Genomic DNA, 18,188 nt, shown 5'->3' with positions numbered 1-18,188 from the left:
AGATAACCTTACTTTTTCAAATGCATGTGTGTGTGTTCAAAAATAATACAAATGAGAGATGGACCTCATATATACAGATGAATTTGTTATACTTTATAAGATGATGTATGTTCTGAATAACTTTGATGTTATGATCTGAGTAATATTTGAATTCTCTTCATGTTTTGAACAGTTATTTACTTAACATATTGTGTCTGTAATTGACATATGAGCTTTTTTTCTGCCTTTTATTGCCAGGAGTATCCTCTGTGGAACGATAGTTTGTCACTGGACACATTCAAAAATAGTATCAATAGTAGATTATGATGTTCAATATACTTACCTTGGAGGCCATATCTGTTTGTCAGGGTATTTAAGACCTGAAACAAAAGGTTCACTCGTAGATGCTACCAGAATGAACAATGGCACTATGTGTGGAGTAAATAAGGTAAATAAAAATTTTACTTGATTCCATATATGTGTGTATCTGAGTGTCTGTGTATGTAAGTGCTTGTGCATGAGAGAGAGAAAAAAAAAGAGAAAGGATGAGGTCCAAGATGGCGGTCTGGGAAAACCCTGAACTCACTTCCTCCCATGGACATACTGAATCTACACTGGATAGAGTTCCTTCTGGGGAGAGAGAGAGAAGGAGAGAGACCTAAAGAGTTTTCATTTATAATTAGTGTTACAAATTTTGGTTAGTGTATCATGATCTTAAGATTCAAACATCAGAATTTCTATTGCTCCACTATCATTGTTTTATTATAAATTTTGCTATATTTAAACTTGTTTTCTCAGACTTGAGAACCTTAGTCCCTCTGTTAGGCCAGGATCTGATCTTCAAAAAATTTGTGCAAACGAAGAACAAAAAAGAACGGATAATACACCAGAACACTAGGTCAGAACAACCTGACTAAAGAACAACAAAGAAAAGCCAAAAAAGCCAAGAATTTCATCTTTCTGTAAGTGGCAAGGATAATTAATTTGATTATAATGAAACTAAAACATTTATTTGCTCACTGGCCATCTTGCCTAATTCTTCCTCCAAAAGCATAATATATATTTGTTAAAAATTTGGCCTTTCCTCAAGACACAATAATAAAACAGAGTTTTAGCTTTGTTTATTTTTTTCTCAAAAATTTTCAGAAACAGAATAAAATATTTTTAAATTGGTACCATTAAAAAATTAATTGAGCAAAGGAAGAAAAGGACAATTATCTCACATTTTAATTAAAATATTTACATTGAGATATAATATTTTAAGAAATGGAAATAAAGAGGAAAATGGAAGTAACTAGTAAACTTGAGATAAGTTTATTCTGACATGAAAATGATGATGTAGTTGCAGAGGAACATACTAGTAACTGACTACACTATATAGTAATATGTCATCCTTTCAAAGATAATTTAAACTGAAAAAATATTTACTGTAACTATGATGGAGTAAATACATAAATTTATTAACTTATTTAATCATTCATTAATATACACTAAAATGGTGGTTGAGTGGGTGCATGTGTGTATGTGTGTGTGGGGAGGTATAACACAAAAATAATTTGGTCTGCTGGTTGAGGACCTCCCACTGCTGCTGGGACATCCAGCTGGTCCCCTAGGACAATTTGTTGTACATCATCAATACTCAAGAAATCCACATAGAAGTGAGGAAAAAAGATGATGGAGAAGCAGGGGACCCTGTTTCAACCTGTCCCCTGAAATGAGATGGAAATCTAACCAGACCTTTCACAATACCTAAAGAAATCAGCCTGAGACGTAAGAAGCTATATCTGGATCTACAGATATATACAAATACAAACAGAATATCTCTGGAAGTTGGTCTTGAGGTATGAGGCTGGAAGCTGTGAATCTGTGGGCAGATATCAGAAGATAGACAGAAGGGGGATGGAGCCTCTGTGAACTTGCATGGGGAAGGCAAAGCCTGTGCTGGGGACCAGGCAAAGACTTGCAGACTGGTAGTGGCAGGGAAAGGACTTTAGGGCAGCCCCAAGACTGAAATCTGGAGCTATGGGGGCACACGTGCAAACCGGGGGTGGCTTGTGGTTTTAGAAGCACAAAGGGCAGAGACGCGCCCTGCCCTGGGAGTGACAGCTGGGAGTGCTGCTGTGGGGTGCACAAGTCAGGAGACTGCCATGTTTAGCAGCACAGACAGAAACGGAGACAGTGTGGCCTGGAGAGCTTGTGAAGAGCAGACTGTGATCTCTCTGTTCTGAGACAGAGGTTTGGATGTGGTCACTTCTGCTCTGACTCTCAGAAGAGACATGGAAAGCTGCCAGGGAAAGCCGCCAGAGAACAAAAGCCCTTCAAAACCAGTTTTCACAGAGCCCACCCCCTCCACAGGGGGTAGGGCAACTTTGCCCAAACAGGGATGCCTGGGTAACAGCACTGCAGGCCCCTCCGCCAGAAGACATGCTGGAAGAACAAGAGGCTGACAACCATAAGGTCCCTATAAAACAGGTGCATCTTGCTTGGGTTGGGCTTAATACTTTGGACTCTGTACATTCCCTCAACCACCCCTCAACAGAATGACTAAGAGAAGGAACCACCAACAAAGAAAAGAAGCAGCAACTGTGGCCTCTGCCACAGAACTAATGGACATGGATATAACCAAGATGTCAGAAATAGACTTCAGAGTAAAAATTATGAAGGCGATATCTAGGCTTGAGAAAAATATTAATGACCATATAGAATCTCTAAGGGCAGTAATGAAATTTAATCAAGATGAACTTAAAAATGCTACGAATGAAATTCAATCAAACTGGATAATCTGACTGCCAGGGTAAAAGAGGCAGAAGAACAAGTTAGTGAGCTAGAGGAAAAGATGATAGAAAAGGAAACTGAGGCAGCATAGGAAAAACAGATTTAAACCCAATGGATCAAACTGAGAGAGATTAATGACTCAATTAAACATTCCAATATCAGAATTACTGGGATCTCTGAAGGGGTGGAGAGAGAGAGAGGTCTAGAAGATATATTTGAGCAAATTATAGCGGAAAACTCCCCTAATCTGGGGAAGGAAATAAGCATTCATGTCCCAGGGGCAGAGAGGACCCTTCCCAAAATCAATGAGAACAGACCGACACCACGACATATAATAGTACAATTTGCAAATCTTAGATCCAAGGAAACAATCTAGATAGCGGTGAGGTGGAAGAGATTTCTTAATGTACAGAGGAAGGAACATCAGAATAATGGCAGACCTGTCCACAGAGACCTGGCAAGCCAGAAAGGGCTGGCAAGACATATGCAGAGCACTAAGTGAGAAGAACATAAAGCCAAGGATACTATCTCCAGCAAGGCATCATTCAGAATGGATGGAGAGACAAGGAGCTTCCAAGAATGGCAGAAACTGAAAGAATATGTGACCACCAAGCCGGCCCTGCAAGAACTATTAAGGGGGTTTTCTATAAAAGGAGAAAGACCCCAAGAGTGATATAGAACAGAAATTTACAGAGACAATCTATAAAAACAAGGACTTTACAGAGAACACAATGACAATAAAATTCCATTGTTCAATAATCATTCTCAATGTGAACAGCTCCCATGAAATGGCACAGGGTTGCCAGATTGGATAAAAAGACATGACCCATCTGTATGCTGTCTACAAGAGACTCATTTTGAACCTAAAGATATCTCCAGACTGAAAGTGAGGGGATGGAGAACAATTTTTCATGCCAACAGACCTCAAGAGAAAGCTGGGGTAGCAATTCTCATCATAGATAAATTAGATTTTAAGCTAAAGACTGTAGTTAGAGATACAGAAGGACACTATACCATTCTTAAAGGGTGTATCCAACAAGAGTATCTAACAATTGTAAATATCTATGGGCCCAACAAGGGAGCAGCCAACTACATAAGCCATCTGTTAACCAGAATAAAGAAACATATTTATAATAATATGTTAATGGTGGGGGATCTCAACGCTCCACTCTCAGCAATAGACAGATCATCTAAGCATAAAATCAACAAAGAAACAAGTACTTTGAATTACACACTGGAACAGATGTATCGCACAGATATATACAGAATATTCCACCCTAGAACAAAAGAATACTCATTCTTCTTGAATACACATGGAACTTTCTCCAGAATAGACCATATACTGGGTCACAAATCAGGTCGCAACTGATACCAAAAGACTGAGATTATTCCCTGCATATTCTCAGACCACAGTGCTTCGAAACTGGAACTCAATCACAACTCAATCACAAGAAAAAATTTGGAAGAAATTCAAATGCTTGGAAGCTAAAGACCATCCTGCTTAAGAACGTTTGGGTCAACCAGGAACTTAAAGAGAACTTAAACAATTAATGGAAAACAATGAGAACGAAAACACATTGGTCCAAAACCTATGGGATACTGCATAGGCGGTCCTAAGGGGGAAATACATAGCCATCCAAGCCTCACTCAAAAAATAGAAAAATCCTGAATACACAAACTAAACTTATACCTAAAGGAGCTGGTGAAAGAATAGCAAATAAAGCCTAAACGAAGCAGGAGAAGAGAAATAATAAATATTAGAGCAGAAATCAACGAAATAGAGAACAGAAGAATAAGAGAACAGATCAATGAAACTAGAAGCTGGTTCTTTGAAAGAATTAATAAGAGCAATAAACCACTGGCCAGACTTATCCAATAAATAAATAAATAAATAAAGACACAAATTCATAAAATTATGAATGAAATGGGAGAGATCACAACTAACACCAAGGAAATAGAAACAATTATCAGAAATTATTATCAACAGCTATATGCCAATAAATTAAGCAAACTGGAAGAGATGGAGGCCTTCCTGGAAACCTATAAACTATGAAGACTGAAACAGGAAGAAATGGACAATCTGAATAGACCAATAACCAGTAATGAAATTGAAGCAGTCATCAAAAACCTCCCCCAAAAACTAGTCCAGGGCCTGATGAATTCCCTGGGGAATTCTACTAAACATTCAAAGAAATAATACCTATTCTCTGGATGCTATTCAAAAAATAGAAACAGAAGGAAAACTTCCAATCTCATTCTATGAGGCCAGCATTACCTTGATCCCAAAACCAGGGAAAGACTCCACCAAAAAGTAGAATTACAGACCAATTTCCCTGATGAATATGGACCCCAAAATACTCAAATCCCAGCTAATAGGATTCAACATTTATTAAATGGATTATCCATCATAACCGGGTGGGATTTATCCCTGGGATGCAAGCGTGGTTCAACATTCTCTATTCAATCGGAGTGAGAGAACATATTAATAAGAAAAGAGACAAGAACCATATGAATGTCTCAATGGATGCAGAAAAAGCCTTTGAAAAAATACAGCATCCTTTCCTGATTAAAACTCTTCAGAGTGTAGGCATAGAGGGAACATTCCTCAATTTCATAAAAACCATCTATGCAAAGACCACAGGGAATATCATTCTCAATGGGGAAAAGCTGAAAGCCTTTCCCTTAAGATCAGGAACATGACAAGGATGCCCACTCTCACCACTAATGTTCAGCATAGTACTAGGAGTCCTAGCCTCAGCAATCAGACAACAAAAAGAAATAAAATGTATTCAAAGTGGCAAACAAAAAGTCAGAAGCTCTCTCTTCACAGATGACATGGTACTTTATGTGGATAACCCCAAAGACTCCACCCCCAAATTACTAGAACTCATACAGCAATTCAGTAATGTGGCAGGATAGAAAATCAATGCACAGAAATCAGTTCCTTTCCTATACATTAACAATGTAACTACAGAAAAAGAAATTAGGGAGTTGATTCCATTAAAATAGCACCAAATACCATAAGATACCTTGGAATAAACCTAACCAAAGAGGTAAAGGACCTATTTTCTAGAAACTACAGAAAACTTATGAAAGAAATATAAGAAGACACAAAAAGATGGAAAAACATTCCTTGCTCATGGATCAGAAGAATAAACTTTGTTAAAATGTCTCTACTGCCTAGAGCGATCTATACTTTCAATGCCATCCTGATCAAAATACCAATGGCATTTTTCAATGTTCTGGAACAAACTATTCTAATATTTGTATGGAACCAGAGAAGACCCTGAATCACCAAGGAAATGTTGAAAAAGAAAAACAAAGCTGGGGCATCACATTGCCTGATTTCAAAGTATATTACAAAGCTGTGATCACCAAAAAAACATGGTACTGACAAAAAAAAAAAAAAAACATACACATGGATCAATAGAACAGAATAGAGAGCCCAGAAATGGACTCTCAAGTCTATGGTCAACTAATCTTTGACAAAGCAGGAAAAAAATATCCAATGGAAAAAGGACAGTCTCTTCAGTAAGTTGTGCTGGGAAAATTGGAGAGGTATATACAGAAGAATGAAACTCAACCATTCTCTTAAACCATACACAAAGATAAACTCTAAATGGATGAAAGAGTCAAGGTGAGAGAGGAATCCATCAAAATCCTAGAGCAGAACATATACACTAACCTCTTCGACATCGGCCACAGTAACTTCTTTCAAATCATGTCTCCAAAGGCAAGGGAAACAAAAGCAAAAATGAACTTATGGGACTTCATCAAGATAAAAAGCTTCTGCACAGTGAAGGTAACAGTCAACAAAACAAAGAGGCAACCCACAGAATGGGAGAAGATATTTGCAAATGACACAACATTTAAAGGGCTACTATCCAAGATCTATAAAGATCTTCTCAAACTCAACACCCAAAAAACAATCCAGTCAAAAAATGGGCAGAAGACATGAACAGACACTTCTCCAAAGAGTCTAATGGCTAAAAGACACACAAAAAAATGTTCAACATCATTAGCTGTTAGGTAAATTTAAATCAAAACCACATTGAGATACCACCTTACACTGGTTAGAATGGCAAAAATTGACAAGGCAAGAAACAACAAATGTTGGTGAGGATGTGGAGAAATGGGAACCCTATGACACTGTCAGTGGGAACGCAAGTTGGTACAAAAACTTTGGAAAACAGTATGGAGGTTCCTCAGAAAGTTAAAAATAGAGCTACCCTATGACCCAGCAATTGCACTACTGGATATTAACCCCAAAGATACAGATGTAGTGAAAAGAAGGGGCACATGCACCCCAACGTTCATACCAGCATTGTCCACAATAGCCAAACTGTGGAAGGAGCCGAGATGCCCTTCAACAGACGAATGGATAAAGAAGATGTGGTCCATATTCAGTGGAATATTACTCAGCCATCAGAAAGGATGAATACCTACCATTTGCATCGACATGGATGGAACTGGAGGGTGTTATGCTGGGTGAAATAAATCAATCAGAGAAAGACAATTATCTCATGATTTCACTTATATGTGGAACATAAGGAATAGCATGGAGGATATTAGGAGAGGAAAGGAAAAATGAAGGGGGGAATCAAAGGGTGAGATGAACCATGAGATACTATGGACTCTGGGAAACCAATTGAGGTTTTCAGGGAGGAGGCAGGTGGGGGGATGGGTTAGTCCCATGATGGGTAGTAAGGAGGGCAGGTATTGCTGTATGATGACTAACATAACTAAACTAAACTAAACTAAACTAAACTAAACTAATAAAATAAAATAAATAAAATAAAATAATAAAAAATAATTTGGGTCTGTGTCCCTGGTTTCTGGCATAGAGCATCTAAATCTCCTTGGAACATGCTTTGTGATAGGAATGTTTTCTGTTATTTGTCTGCTCCCAACCAAACCTGAGTTTATGCTGATGAGGTGACTTAGGGTGGAACCTCTAGATTGCTTTAGGATGGGCTGGTTATCAAAAAGACCAAATGATTAGAGAATCGAAACTTTTATCTGCACTCACAGACCTCTAAGTAGGAAAAATGGTGTGGCTGGAGATTGAACTTGATAAAAAACTTTTGAACATTGAGATTCAGAGACTTTCTAAGTTGGTGAACAAATTGACTTGCTGCAATGATGAGATGTTTGCAGATGTCCTGGACGCTATGACATCTTCCTTGCCCTCTGGCACCCAATATATGCATTTCTTCCATTTAGCTGTTGCTGAGTTATATGCTTTATAATAAACTGGTAAATATAAGTAAAATGTTTTCCTGAGTCCTGTGAGCCAAATAAGCAAATTATCAAACCTGAGCAGGGGACCATGAGAACCTCCAATTTATAGCCAGATGGTCACAAGTACGTGTGTTTTGGGATTTGCATCTGGTATCTGAAATGGAGTGAGTCTCATGGCACCGAGTTTTTAAGTTGTGGAATATGATTTTAACTCCAAATAGTGTCATAATTGAGTCACTTGGAATTGTTGGACACCCAGCTGGTGTCAAAGAAAACACTACATAACATATATGTATATCATAATATTTATATATATAATATACATATATGTATATCTAACAGTAGATGTGTATATTATGTATATGTGCATTTGCACAAACACACACACCCCAATATATATCAGTGCAAAAAATCTCATGAAATTGAACATATGACAAAGGAATATGAAAATGTTCCACCTAACTTGTTATTAAATAAATACAAAGCAAATGAATATCCAACCATTATTTTTGTGTTATTTGGGCATTGAAAATAATATTTCATGGTGAGAAGCATAACTCATTATCATCCTAAAACAAGTATAAATTAGCTTTCTGGAAAGTGATTTATAATTGTGTAGAGTGGGGTGTCTGGCTGGGTCATTCAATTAAGCATATGACTCATGATCTCAGCTTGGGTTTTGATCCCAGGGTCATCAGTTCTAGCTCTGTCCTTGGCATGGAGCCTACTTAAGAAAAAAAAAAGTGTAAAGAGTTAATATATTGACATACTTTTTAATGCATTTCTAATGTAATAATAAATTAATTTTTAGATATTAGGAAATATACATTTATATAGACCAATTATGAAGTGACTTACAATAGAGAATAAAACAAAGACACATTAAATGCCAACTGTAGGTTGGTCAGATAAATAACAGAACACTACATTTCTTTGTACAGCGACATTTGTGAATAATTTTTAATGATGTGGCCATATATTTCCGATATAGTGAGTGAGAAATCAAACCTATGGTTTAGATTGCACATGGAAATTTTGTGGATTGTGATTTTTACTAAGATGTAGATTGTGTTTTTTGGCTTAAGTTGTCTTGCTGGTCCTTCCCAAGCCAAGATTGTAGCAGCACTGTGACTTTGTGTCTTTAAAATTCTAGCTTTGGAAGTAGGTAAAAAACGAAGTTTTTAGAAGGAGTCCTAGCATGATATTGTGGCATCGATAACATTTAAAAGCATTTATAACCTAGGAAGACTAAATAAAAGATATGCAAGACAACTTCTACACTGACAACTGCAAAGTAGTGCAAAGCATTACTAAACAGAGATCTATGTAAAGAGAGGGATAAACCATCCTCATTTCTTGGAAGACTTAATGTTGCTATGATGTCAGTGTTCTCAAAATCAATTGATGAATCTGATACCATAAGGAATCAAACTCCCAGCTGGTTTTTGTTTTATTTATTTATTTTTATTTTTGGTGGGGTGAGGATGTCTTGCTGGTAGAGACAGAAAAATTGACCTGAAGATTTACTTAAAAATTAAAAGGGCAGAAATAAAATATAGTCAATGTAATTTTTAACATTTTTAAAAGATTTTATTTATTTATTTGAGAGAGAGAGAGTGAGAGCCTGGGGGGGTGGAGAGGTATGGAGGTAGAGGGAGAGGAAAAAGCAGACTCCCCATTAAGCATGGAACCAGATGCAGGGCTGGATCTCAGGACCCTGAGATCATGACCTGAGCCAAAGGCAGACACAACCAACTAGGGAACGCAGGCACCCCATAGTCAATGTAATTTTAAAGAAGAAAATGGAAACTGGAAATTCATACTACTATATATCAACCCTTATTGTAAAGTTGAAGTAGTTAAACCATTGCAGCATTGCCATCAGGATAGATAAATTGACCTCTAGACTAAAATAGAAAGTATTATTTCAGAAGAATTGCAGATCAAAATGTTTTAATGAAGAGCTCAAAGACAATTTAGTGTCTGGTACACTCAAAGATTTCTTAAAAGCTACAAAATGAGTTACATATAAAGGAGAATATTGATAAATGTATCATGTGATGATTAAAAATGACTAGATAGAGATTTGTGGTTCCAGAAAGATGCACCAGACATACTTTTCCACTATGTACAGTTAAAAAAATTTTTTTAATGTAAAGCAAACATAAGAAGACTCTGAAAGCTGAAGAGAGAAAGTCAGACTAGGCAGGGACTTCAGAACCCAGGAACAACATAGAAATGAGTTCCCTTTTCTTTTTGCTTCATATATCCCAAGCTGTGTGTCAGAAAAGCTAGCAACTCAGAAATGCCAAATGGAACAGACAAGAAGTCATCAAGGAAAGCCTGACTTCTTTAGCAAAAGGAGCAGTCTAGCAAACAGTACACTTTTAAATAAAAACTGTTCTACTTCAACCAAACAACATAGAAAAAATTGTGGGCATACCTTCCTCTCACAGGGTGGTATGAGCAGAGCCAAGTGGTGTCTGTCCTTCCTTGACCCTTGCAGTAATTTAGGAGGCCTTCTCATCTCAGGTATTAGTGAAATCTATACTTCCAACCTTACCTGGCAATAATGAGGCACTGTCCCTTGTCTTCCCTCTAGAGCTCTAACAGAAACTGTTAAAACAGATTTAAACTGGATTCAGAATCTCCTAACATAAAACTCAAAATATCTAGTTTCAATCAAAAATCACTCTTCATATCAAGAACCAGGAAAACCTCAACTTGAAATAGAACAAAACAAAACACTGACACCAAGATAACACCAAGATGATACCACTATACTTAAAAGAATGTAAAGCAGCCATCCTTAGCATATTTTAAGAACAATTACAAACATGCTTGAAACCACTAATGAAACAACAGAAAGTTCATCTGAAATGTACCATGTGTTGGCTAATTGAATTTAAATTAAAAAAGAGAAAGAAACAACATAAACTCTCAGCATACAGAGAGAAGACATAAAAAAGAACCAAGTAGAAATTTTAGAAATAAAAAATATAATAATATAGAAAACTAAGTGATAGGCTCAGGAGCAGAATGGAGGGGACAGGGTAAAGAATCAGTAAAGCTGAGGATAGAACCATAGAAAATACCCAATCTGAATAACAGAAAGTAGACCGAAAATCAATGAATAGAGCCTAAGAGACCTGTGAGATTATAACAATATAATATCCATGACATTGTCATTCTAGAAGGATAGGAGAAAGAGTTTAAGAATGGAAAAGTATTTGAGGAAATAATGCCTGGAAAGTTTTCAGATTTGCCAAAAGGCATAAGCCTAAAAATGCGAGAAGCTGAAAGAATATCATATAGGATGAACCCAGTAAAATTCACAATAGGATACAGCATAATTAAATTAACGAAAATTAAGACAAAGAATCTTAAAAAAACTAGTGAGAGTGAAATAGCATCTTACCTACAGGGAAAATACAATTATAAAGACAACAGTTGAAATAAAAGCATATGAGGACTCGCATAAAAATGCCACAGAAGATTGTCATGCTGGTTTGTCTCACTACCCTATATGACCACTACAAGCTTTAGAGATCATTTCTCCAGGGATTCTCTGCCTGGGAAAGTCTGATCATTAGCCTATGCCCAACTGGCCAATGTCCCCATGGAAGGAGAACAAAGAAAGGAGTGAGAGAGGAAGAAAAGGAAGGAAAGGGAAGTGGAGGGAAGGGAAGGGAAGGGAAGGGAAGGGAAGGGAAGGGAAGGGAAGGGAAGGGAAGGGAAGGGAAGGGAAGGGAAGTGGAGGGAAGGGAAGGGAAGGGAAGGGAAGGGAAGGGAAGGGAAGGGAAGGGAAGGGAAGGGAAGGGAAGGGAAGGGAAGGGAAGGGAAGGGAAGGGAAGGGAAGGGAACGAGGGAGACTGACTTTTCCTACTTGGTTCAGTAGGAGCTTTAAGTTGGCATGACTTTTTACTCCCACATTATTTTTAATTAAAAAAATAACAACAACAACCTGACAGCCTTTTCCAGGTGAAAAGGATTTGTCAAATGACAGTCTTCACTTGGGAACTAGCCATTTAGGCCGTGGTACTTTCAATAGTTTAATTGGATAGTGACTCTCCTAGAGGATAGACTGACCACTTGAAAATCCCAAATTCTACAGTCATCATTAATTCAATTGATTTAGGAAACAAAATACCTTTCTAAATTTTCTCCCTGGGGATAAAAGTGTTGTGTTGACTTCATTTGATAATTGAGAGAAAGGAGAGGTCAGTAGTGAATATGAGAGCTGACCTACTTCTGTGGTTTTGCGGACACTTCCATGGATAATTCCACATTTTAGCCCCCCTGCCCAACCTGCCCTTTTGGCTCTTCCTCCTCTGCTTTTCCTTATTACCCTGAGGCTGCAGATCCCCCAGAGCATTGTGAGGCTGATCAACCAGGCTCTCTCCTTTACCATTGTATTTGATGTGGTTGCTTCCTAGCTTCATTTTATCCCTCAGTGGCCTTCATTTTATTTTGAAATCCCAGGAAGTTCCTAAATCTCTCATCTTCTAATTGCCTTGTTCTGATTCTCCTTTACTCACATTAATGAGGAAAAGGGGAGCGATTGTGAGTGCCATGCGTGTGAATTTGAATTGGAATTCTTCTGTGGTTATTTAAAAAATTCATCAAAGATATACTATAAACTATTTGTTATTCTCATTGTTCAGTTGATTTCAGAGTGGTTGGAAAGGAAAGACTTCTTTACCTCATTGTCATTAAATGTGGGTCCTTTGTAAAAATTATCTTGATATATAAGAAGAGAAAGAGGGAGAAAGGGGAGACTTTATATCTTATTTATTAATATGGAAAGTATGTCTCTTACTAATCATAATAAAAGCTGATATTCTGTCCTTTATGATGATAATAGGTTAATGGTAATAGAAAATAATGATTTTTTGAGACTGTTTATCATATAGTGGATACTCTATCAGATAACCTGAGAAAAACCAGCAGATAATCTTAGAAAATACCCCAAAGATATTCAGATTAAACTAAAATTTGGATAGAGGAATAAGCACTTAAAGTCTACATGAAAATGAAGGAAATAAACAAATAGTTAATCAGTATCTTGTATTAGTGAGCATTTACTATGTGCCAAACATTGCTTTTATCCTTTTCTGTCTAACAAATTGCTGGGATTAAATAACTTGCACTGGGTCACACTGCTAATGTGAAAGATAAGAGACACTGTCGTTAATGTTGGAAATAAATATAAAAATGACAGAAACACTGATATTTAGCATTGATCAATAAATATGTGGCTCTGAGACTAAAGTGGTTCTTGCACTGAATGTTGGGCCTGTCAGTAACTCATGCATGACCTTAAAAGAGTACATTTATTTTTATCAAATATAAAATGATGATAAAAGCATTCACGGGGCCAATCTAAGTATACATTATAAAAGTGCATAGAAAATGCAGAGACAGATCCTAGCTCATTACAAATGGTCAGTAAAAGTTGGCTATATTTGTTCTTATGCCGATTAGTATCAGTAAACTCACAGCTGTGCTCCCTCATGGGGAAAAAATAGTATCTCATTCTCAGAATTCTATATGTGGTAGTGTAATGACATGCCATTTGGACTCCCAGTGTCTTTTATTAGAAGGAGTAGGTGTCATGAAATCCAGATTCATCTGGTGTGTGTGTGTGTGTGTGTGTGTGTGTGTGTGTGTGTGTGTGTTGGGGGTGTGTGTTGTATCTTTATCTATCTTGTGCATCTGATTTTTGTACCAAGTACAATTGCTCAACTCTTCACTTTAAAATTTTTGTTGTTGCTTGTTTTAACATTTTAGTATTGTTATGGTGGACTCTGCCAAGAGGCCAGTAGCTACCCAAATAGACCCAACTGTCAATCAGAAAGAAATTGCAGTGGACATGGGGTATGTAATATTTCCTTTATTTTTACGTATAGCATTTAAAATCCATGTTGGAACTTTTTCCAGGATAGTAATAAAGTTCAGAATTATTTGATGTGGAAATTTCTTTTAGAAACTTACAGTTAAATAAGGAAAGTGGATTCCATTACATATACATATGCATATGATTTATGTGTTCAGATTATTATAGGTCTCATGAGTTAATAAACTTTGAACTTTGTACTAAAGGGCAGTATGCACATACTCCAGTATGAATTTTGGAAATGGGTTTATTGAAGATTACAAATGTATATTTATACATGCTTATATAAATTTTGCTTATAATTGATTATATGCATACTGATATGTTTAAACACACAGACAATATATTTATATTACACATATTACTTATAATCTAATATTTTGTGAGAGAAGACTTTCTTGTCCACTCAGATCTCTTTTGTCCTTTAATAGCTTCAATTTATTTCCATGTATGTCTCTTCCATACTATATTAGAAAACTCACTTACCAATGGACTTTTAGATAATGTCAAATTTTTACTTAATTAATGGAAATAATGGTGTAATGGACATTGTTGTACATTCACCCTTGCACAATTACCTGGTTTCTTAAATTATTAGCAATGAAATCTGATGGGTCAAATTTATGCACCATTTAAATTTTCAGAAATATTATTTTTTTTAAAAATGTTATACCAGTTTTTGCTCTCAACTGTCATGAATGAAAATGTGCATTTTCTCAACTTCTAGCCAGACTAGCTTCTCAGTTTTTAAAATCTCTTCTCACATGCTAAACCTATTGTTAATTTGCATTAGGTAAGAAATAAAGCTACAGGTCTTAAGCATGTATGGAGGATCCTCATATTTACCGTTGTGAAATTATCTACCAGGGTATAGAAATTTTGTAGATTTTCCCAAGTCTGCATTTGGCTTTAACTTTGTGACTGGTGTCTCCTGCCATATTGTTGCTTCACATTTTATATAATAATGTAGGAAAACATTGACCTCCCTGCATGATTTGTATCAAAATTTTCTCCCAAATCACTTACATGTCCTATCATTAACAGTTTCCTTTCTGTTTCTTTCCTTTCTTACTTAGTTTAAATTTAATTTCTGCATGAATCTATTTCTAGATTCTCTCCTCTCCTTCTGACCGTTTTGATTCATCCACCTGATCACATTTATAGATATTTTCTGGCCTTTCTATTTCTAGCAAAATACATTTTGTTATCTGTGTTGGTTAAGCAAGTTTTTTCCTTTATGTTTTTCCCCCCAATATTTTGTAAAAGTTGGCTCTTACCACAGGCATTTTTTAAAAATCTAGCACAATTCATAATATATGCCAACTCCCATTATTTTAGAATTTCTAGCTTCATAATTTCTATGCCTTTGTAGAATAAGGCATTTTCATCATATCAGAGTGTTATTTATTGTTATTTAAAAATAGAAGAGACAAAGAGGAAGTATCTATGACATTGAAAAGATATTGCAAAGACATTTATTATATTACATTTTATTGTAAAAATAAATTTCCACATTAAAACAAAAACTATAATGTATGAAGTGATCATTTTTAAATAACTTACATTGACTAACAGTCGCAAATAATGCATTTAATTTTTGCATTGTACCTAAAATGTTTATAATTTTTTGTTTGTTTTTTTGTTTTAGGTTTGCAATAATTTGCTTAATTGTCACTGTGATGTTGGATATTCTCCTCCAATTTGTGAACCAGCACCATTATCACCAGGAGGAAGTTATGATGATGGGTTTTGGTATCCACAGGGTTAGCATCTAGATCACTGTGCTTCAGTAGAGCTTTCTCTACTTATAGAAATGGTGCCCACTGACTATGTGGCTGTTGAGCACCTGACATGTCAATAGTGCAACTAAAGAACTAAAATTTCTCACTTTATTTAATTTAAATTTAAGTAGCCATTTGTGGCCTGTGGCAACTACATTAAACAGTACAGCTCCAGATCATACTGTCAATCACAATTTTGTATATGCTTTTAGTTCCAATCAAGAAGTGAACATGCTAAAAGCCTACCTTTAATTTTAACCATGGTTCCCAAACATTTCTGTTTATACAGCAGAGTTTTATAGATAAATACAGTTAAATTACAGAATAGCTGATAGTTTTATTATATACTCTGTATATTCCAAGGATGTTAACTACCGTAATGTGCTAAATGTTTAACATGTTAAATATTGTAATGTGTAGTTGCATCATTCAAATGACCATATTATTGAAAGGTAAAAGTAACAAAATCTATATCCATAGCATATGGATAGTAGATGGTATGAAACATTTTAAAATTTATTTCGTGAACATTCACAAACATTGTTCATGTTCTTCATAGCATATTCATGTTTTCTAAATTTTATAATATAAAAATCTCATTAGAATATAATTCCATTAATGTCTTTCCATCATTTGTGCTTTTATAATTATGTATATATACTTTGTAATTATGTATATATATTTATATAAATGTGACAGTACAGTATTACATTTGCCTTAAATAGCCAGTGGAAATTAAAGATTTTTTAATATAAATATTTCCATTTACCCATCTATTTACTGTTTTTCAAGGGCATTTCAACACTTCCAGCACGTTCAAATTTCCATGTGGGTCATTTTCTTTCTCACTGAAAAACTTCCTTTATATATATATGTATATAATACTTCAAATTTTATATAATATATATAAAATATTTATTACAGAATATATATATGTACCTTGTGGTGACCAATTATTCTCAGCTTTTGTCTTTAAAATGTTTTTATAAAAATGTCTCAAATTGTGAAGTATATTCTCACTGGAAGTAGAATTCTGCATTGAGAATTTTTACTTTCAGCAGCTCAGAGATGTAATTCAATTGTATCCTTAGTTTCATTTTAGGTCTTCATCTATTTTGAATTTATTTTTGGGTATGGTGTCAGAAAGTGGTCTATTATCATTCTTCTGCATGTTGCTGTGCAGTACTCCTGCCACCATTCGTTGAAGAGACTGTCTTTTTTCCATTGGATATTCTTTCTTGCTTGTCGAAGATTAGTTGACCACAGAGTTGTGGGTCCATTTCTGGATTCTCTATTCTTTTCCACTGATGTATGTATCTCTTTTTGTGCCAGTACCATACTGTCTTCACTACAGCTTTGTAATGTAACTTGAAGTCTGGAATTGTGATGCCTCCAGGTTTTCTTTTCTTTTTCAAGATTGCTTTGGCTATTTGGGGTCTTTTGGGGTTCCATATGAATTTTAGGATTGTTTGTTCTACCTCTGTGAAAAATCCTGTTGGTATTTTGATAGGGATTGCATTAAATGTGTAGATTGCCTTGGGCAGAATAGACATTTTAACAATAGTTGTTATTGCAACCCATGAGCATGGAATGCTTTTCCATTTGCGTCCTCTTCAATTTCTTTCATCAGTGTTCTATAGTTTTCAGAGTATAGGTCTCTCACCTCTTTGGTTAGGTTTATTCCTAGGTATGTTAATTGTTTTTGGTGTGATTGTAAATGGGTCAGTTCCTTGATCTCTATCTGATTCTTCACTATTGGTATATAGGAATGCAACGGATTTCTGTGTGTTGATTTTTTATCCTGCACTTTTGCTGAATTCCAGTATCAGTTTCAGCAATTTTTGGGTGGAGTCTTTTGAGTTTTCTACATAGAGTATCATGTTGTCTGCAAATAGTGAAAGTTGACTTCTTCCTCGGCGATCTGAATGCCTTTTATTTCTTTTTGTTCTCTGATTGCTGAGTCTAAGACTTCCAGTAGTATATTAAATAAGAATGAGGAGAGTGGACATACCTGTCTTGTCCCTGACCATAGAGGAAAAGATCTCAGTTTTTCCCCATTGAGGATAATATTAGCCGTGTGTCTTTTGTCTTTGGCCTTTATGATGTTGAGATATGTTCCATCTATCCCCATTTTGTTGACGGTTTTTATCAAGAATGGATGCTGTACTTTGTCAAATGCTTTTTCTGAATATATTCAGAGGATCATATGGTTCTTTTCCTTTCTTTTATTAGTGTGGCATTTCATGTTCATTGATTTGCAAATACTGAAGCACCCCTGCAGCTCAGAAATAAATCCCACATTATTGTGGTGAATAATTATTTTATTGTATTGTTGAATTAGATTTGCTAGTACCTTCTTGAGAATCTTTGCATCCATGTTCATCAGGGATATTGGCCTATACTTCTCCCTTTTAATGGAGTCTTTGGTTTTGGAGTCAAGGAAACACTGGCCTTGTAGAATGAGTTTGAAAATATTCCTGCCGTTTTTATTTTTTGGAACAGTTTGTGAATGACAG

At 35.8% G+C, this 18,188-nt stretch overlaps 1 protein-coding gene across 1 annotated transcript in view; it reads left to right on the top strand.

Annotated features, from left to right (window-relative positions):
- Positions 1 to 18,188, top strand: part of LOC148107619 (A disintegrin and metallopeptidase domain 3-like) — a 118,568-nt gene that overhangs the window by 75,157 nt on the left and 25,223 nt on the right. Inside the window, exons 15-17 of the mRNA XM_087856317.1 lie at positions 238 to 427; positions 13,786 to 13,872; positions 15,540 to 15,654. Of these exons, the coding sequence (XP_087712443.1) occupies positions 238 to 427; positions 13,786 to 13,872; positions 15,540 to 15,654 (392 nt within the window). The remainder of the gene's footprint in view (positions 1 to 237; positions 428 to 13,785; positions 13,873 to 15,539; positions 15,655 to 18,188) is intronic.

This window comes from Ursus americanus, chromosome 27, assembly GCF_024610735.1.
Source record: "Ursus americanus isolate L20-20 chromosome 27, mUrsAme1.1.p, whole genome shotgun sequence".
Lineage (NCBI taxonomy): Eukaryota > Metazoa > Chordata > Mammalia > Carnivora > Ursidae > Ursus > Ursus americanus.
The sequence above is the reverse complement of the archived record's forward strand: the minus strand, read 5'-3'. Positions and strand labels throughout refer to the sequence as shown.